General features: G+C 41.0%; 1 protein-coding gene across 2 annotated transcripts; it reads left to right on the top strand.

Moving 5' to 3' along the window:
• The first annotated feature begins 817 nt into the window (after positions 1-817).
• Positions 818-3,786, top strand: LOC109749167 (uncharacterized). Of its 2 annotated transcripts, none has more exons than XR_012204118.1 (5): positions 818-1,018; positions 1,432-1,515; positions 3,008-3,165; positions 3,264-3,348; positions 3,460-3,786. XR_012204118.1 is itself a non-coding variant. In XM_020308147.4 (5 exons), the coding sequence occupies exons 1-5, from the start codon at positions 949-951 to the stop codon at positions 3,571-3,573; spliced, it is 519 nt and encodes a 172-aa protein (XP_020163736.1). In that variant the 5' UTR covers positions 818-948; the 3' UTR covers positions 3,574-3,786. The 2 variants fall into 2 exon arrangements, 1 of the variants encoding a protein (XP_020163736.1); XM_020308147.4 differs by having other exon boundaries at positions 3,256-3,348.
• Positions 3,787-5,687: the final 1,901 nt, after the last annotated feature.

The following is a 5,687-nucleotide window of genomic DNA, read 5'->3' as shown; positions in this document are numbered from 1 at the left end:
GTATAACAACGCTGGTGTGAATACAATAATGTACTCGCAAGTAACGTAACACAAATTATAAGTTCCAGGCATGTCAACTTAAGAACGACTAGAATAGCATCTAAACATGGCAAGCTCTCGTTAGGCGAATTCCCAATAACAACAGGGGTATCACACATATAGACCAGAACTTGCGCTTGCGCCATACATAACAATCAATCAACGGGACACCGGGTATGAAATTCCCCGTGTTTGCACGAATTTCTTCCCATTGATTCATAAAGTAATTAAATGTATGCAGACAGTGTTGGACGGCGGCCTGTGGCGAACGAATGCGGGAGGAAATTTGCGGGTCGCCGTGGGAGATGCCCTTAACCATCAAAACTGTCCATAAAGCTAGATGCACACTTCCACTTGAGCACCTAAGATGGGACCGCAGCTAACGGCCTTTGGTTCATGTTGCTTTTGGTTTTCAATCGAGCGTGCATGCGAGTGGGCTCACACACTGTACGCATGGCCGTCTCCGATGCGAGTGGACTATCCAATACTACTAGCATAGCCAGTGCTCACGATGAGAACCATCCGAGAAATCACCTCGGCACATTGATCTAGGCTATAGATTTTTAAGTCTGGCGTGCAATCGAAAGCGCAAACACGGTGAGGCTGTCCGAGGGAAAAAGTCTGACAAAAGCTTCATCATCTCCTTTGCCTAAAGGTGCAGCACAATGAATTTATGTTGTTAGAAAAATTAATTGCTCCGAAAATTGGCTAAAGGTGAATCCTGACAGTAGCATACTTGGCCTCTAAGCATCATATAACCATCGTTCTGAGGAAAAAAGAAACATATACTGAGCCACTGAGCCACTGCTCCGTTCTCGTAGTAAGCCTTCATATATATACACCACCGTATCTCCCTTCCCAGCAAACGCAGTCGATCTACAGGTGCCAGTGTTACTAACTCAGAGGACCATGTTGAGCGGTGCACCTAGCAAGCCACAGATGCGTATAGGTGCAAATCGAGCAACACGGGAAGCCAAAGGTAAGTAATTCATATCCGGCGAAGAGGAAAATGTTTGTACTCCCTCTTTAAACTAATATAAGAGCGTTTAGATCACTACTGCTTCATAGTGAGAAGTAGTACTGTAAATTTCTAGATGCTTCTCTCGAATCAGATTATTTGCAACAAGTGTCTTGCTCAACTTTCGTTACCAGGGTTAAATTTCATGAATCATGCATCTTGCTGCATAATATCTATTTGAAGTAGTGGAAAACGTACATCGCTCTAGTAAAGTACTTCATTTTGGAAAGACTGTTGTTATCGCAATGCTATTGTCTTGGCTGATGATCATATGAAATTGTTGAACTAAAGCATACTTTGATGTAACCTCCCGAGCAGAGTTCGTGTTACACTTTTTTTTTCCTTCATTAATTACTGGGTATGGTTGCCTGCAGGCGCCCAACCTGATGAGTTTACTCCGTTGAATGACGAGGATGTGACTAGTAATAATGAAGACGAAGCAACAACAGAGATTGCCGGTGAGTACGTCATACTGATAGTTTCTATTGATAGCAGATAGCTTATCTTGCGAACATAGTACTGTTGCAAAGCTATAAATACAAGTAATATAGTGAGCCATTCCACAAAAGGTAAGTAAATAATGAGAACTAGCATCTTTGTTTTCCCAAGATTGTTCATAAAGATATACCCGTATCAAATCGTCTCATGTTGCACTTCATGGTATATATGAGGATGAAGGCTAGCTTCGCTGTGAAATTGGGGATTCTAATTTTTGGATGTGGTTGAGCGGAGAAAATCTGGAAAACTGGAATAGTTCCATATCTTCTATTTTACATATGGCTAATGCCTGATTATATTTGTTGGGTTTTCTAAGTGGCTAGTTTGCTATCATCAATCAAATATACAAAGTAATGTAAACTTCTGTTGACCCAAAAATTTATCATATTTGGTATGTTAAAACGGCCCTCTCGCCCGAAAGATTCAGATTTTTATTTGTTTTTCCATTGTTAGTGTTGTTCCTACCTGCTATTAAAACGTGGTTAAGAGAAATTTTCCTTCTATCGAGTCCATGTTGCTTGTTTTGCCAATAAAACTGATTCTCTTCAATGTTTATTTTCCTGCCTAATTCTGAATGTGGTGTAAGGTGCAGTGGTCCATAGCTTTGTGACTTTTGGGGTCATACGAAATTGTCGAACTAAAGCATAATTCGATGAAGTGGTTGTTCTACACCCCAGCTCGGTGCACCCACTCTACACCCACGCAATAAAACATAGCAAAACATTTCAAAAAGATCTGAAATTTTGTAAGAACTATGATGAAAATGTTATAGATGCTTGCAAAGTTAGGTGGTCAAATGACATCCGAGGAGCTCTGTACAAATTTTTTTTACTGAAAATTACCCAAAATGTAGGTGCACTGTTTGAACACAACTTGTAATTTTTTGTGTGCAGAGCTCCCGGATGTCATTTGAGCACCAAATTTTGCAACCATCTATAACATTTGTTCATAATCATTCCCACAAAATTTCACTTTTTTTAAATATTTTGATATGTTTTTTTGCGTGGGTGTAGCGTGGCTGCACCGAGCTGGGGTTCAACCATTACTTTCCCTACTTGAATTTAAGAGGATAACCTCTCCTGCAGAGTTTGTGTTTCACATTAATTTGTTCATTAATTAATTACTGGATATGCCAAAGGTGGTGCAATGGGAACTGAACCTAATAAGTCAACTCTGCCGAAAGACCAGGATTTGTCGGATAAAATTGTCATCGAAAATCCACCTTTGCCACTTGATCAAGTAATAGTAAGCCATTCCACCAAAAGTAAGAAACATTCTGAAATTCGCATGGGTTCCAATTTCAGCATCACTATATTATTTTTGGACAATCGAAGAGATCGCTCCCATAGTGTACACACCGAAACCTCTTTATCTATATTATTGCAGCTAAGTGTTGCACCTTGTTTTTATACTATAGTTAATCTAATACAATCGTCCATACGTAACATGCAGATTATATCCAACTGCGCGAAAAATTCCATGGCTTAATAGTAAACATCCTAAAGGGGATTGATATTTTCATTGCCTCCGGTGATGGTAGAGCTCCAATGGAAGCATCTGTCATGTCGTGCAACGTTAACGTTACCATTGCGTTTGGGGATCTTGGCAGTGTGAGCTTGGTCACCAATATTTTCTACTCACGACTCAAAATTGAAGCGTATTAGTTGAATGTAATCTCATATCTCTCTTTCAACTTAAAGAAATTCAGGTTTACTTGTGAAGACAAAAACCCTGCGATCCCTTCTTCAGCGGAACAGGTACCTCCCTCCCACGGTCCTTCTTCAGCGGAACAGGTACCTCCCTCCCACGGTCCCACGACCCAACTTCTCTCCCTATCATTACGTAGCAAACATATATATGTCCCGACCCAATGATCCTGACATGTCGTTTCTTTCCTTCACTAGGGCATGAACGACTGTGGCACCCAAAATTTCCACGTAAAGTACTTGGGCAACATCAACGGAGCATCAGCTGATGGTATGGAGGACGAAAACGAATCGCTGGACCCAAAGGACTAAAAGGAATCGCCGAAGTAAAAGGGAAAAACTAAGAATATGGATTTGATAATAACGGAGAAAGGTTGCTCTGTTCACATTCGTCCCTATAGGACATCATGTTGGCCAATATATTTGTACTTTATCATTCTATCGTGTGGATTCATGTTTGACTATTATTACTGTTATGATATGTAATTGTGATGAATAAATGATGCTTGTAAACTTGATATAATATATGTATTGGTGTGGTTTTCTTATTATTTTCTGGAGAGGATCGTGGTTCTGTTTTTACTAATGTGCTTTGTGGTTCTTACTAACAACGAGAAGACCTACAATCTGCACTTGAGTCATAGTCATTTACATACATGCCCTCCCATCAACACCACACTCCACTGTCTCCTCTCCTCGCTCTTGCCACTTCCTGTTTGTGGCAATGCTCTAGAGATAGAAGACAAGGAAGAGGAGCAGCCCTGCTGACCTAGGCACATGGGAAGAACTGCACTTCGTTAATCAGGAGCACGCCAGCAGGGCAAGAAAGAATCTTAGCAGTTGCAGCCGATCCTCTCCATCAAGCAATGTCCATTGCCTCCCACGGTAGGCGTGGTAATGGTTCTCTATCTCTTGAAACTCATGTTTATTGCACCATGGTTTGCTGGTAGTCAAAGGGAATCGCTCATGCCAATTTATCCAAAAGTCTCATGTTTTGCATGCATAGAAAGTAGGCGTTATGCAATTGATTGCATTGTTGACGTATGTATTTATTGTGATATGGCAACACACGTGTCCCAGGAGTGTCCTCTGTTGACTATGCCAAAACCAACACCGGCGATGTATGGCATGGACATCGATAAATTTGTTGTTTCTTTGAGATTCCAAAAACTCTGGGAATTCCAAGAGAGTGGAAAGATTGGTCATATCAGTGTTTCTGTCAAGTGATGATAGCCCGGGAGATTGTGCATCACCTATAATGGCTCGTGCTTGATGACATCCAAAGGGATATTCAGTCTATGGTTTTGTCCTATTCTCCTTGACAACTGATTCGTCAACCAGCATCGATCACTCTGTGGTAGATGCTTGAGTTAATCTTCAAACCTTCACAGACTTTGTCTTCGTGAATCATAATTACTCTTGGTCACTGAAAGACTTGTCATCTAACCGTCTAGAGACTTCATAGCTCTCTAGAGTAATAGGTGAATCGTACGAAACTTAGATACCGGTGATGCTAAACCACTATCTAATTTTTCGGCTCTGGATTTTTTCTCTCTGTGGACTTTGAACTCAAATCACTCGGGAGAGGGTGCTCACACAATCTTCTCGGAATCACACGAAGCAGCCCACGATGCACGTTGGACGGGGTGGGCTATTTATACCATGGTCTTCCCGAGGGAGAAAAGACCATTTTTAAACATGACAATTAGTCAATATCCAACCGACACGTATCCAATAGTTGGATTTTGAGCACAACGGTAACATTACATGAGGAACAAGTAATGCTAACTCTCCAGTCCGAATCAAATCTCTCACAGCGAAGAAGAACTGCGTCTCTTGCTAGCAAGTATCTATTCGGAACACGATTTCTCTCAACTCACATTAGATTTGGTTTAGCATGAGAGCATATGTTTCGAACACTATACTCCTCTTAGTAGTATAGTGGTCCTATGCCTCAAGAAAGAGAAGAACAACAACGAAAGAAAATACTATGTCTTTTCTCTGTCTTTAAACTTCTCGGCTGCAATCAATTTCTTTGCACAGGCACCGAACCAATTGCTTTTCGTCAACAATTTTTGGGGGTCACTTTAGACAGGCATAATCTTCGGTGATAATCCTTGTTGTCTCGCAGGAGATTATCTTCGGAGTATGTTCCAAACTCCACATGACCTCAGGGACTTGTCACTCTGTGTGCACTATCAAACACATTACTCTATATTCTGTATGACAACAATCTCCAAAATGCAAGGAGGCAAACTATTGCACCAACACAATCACACGAAGTGATGTATAATCAGGTTTGTCATGGAGAAGTCATTCTACCGGAGTTGCATTGTTAATTACACGACTAGGCAACATGTTAATAGTGTGAAGTGCGGATTGAAAAGCTTCATCCCAAAATTTTAAAGGCATGGATGCACTAGCTA

This window comes from Aegilops tauschii, chromosome 3 (assembly GCF_002575655.3).
Source record: "Aegilops tauschii subsp. strangulata cultivar AL8/78 chromosome 3, Aet v6.0, whole genome shotgun sequence".
In the NCBI taxonomy this organism is placed as follows: Eukaryota; Viridiplantae; Streptophyta; class Magnoliopsida; order Poales; family Poaceae; genus Aegilops; species Aegilops tauschii.
Note: the sequence above shows the minus strand (reverse complement) of the source record. Positions and strands in the feature narration are given on the sequence as shown.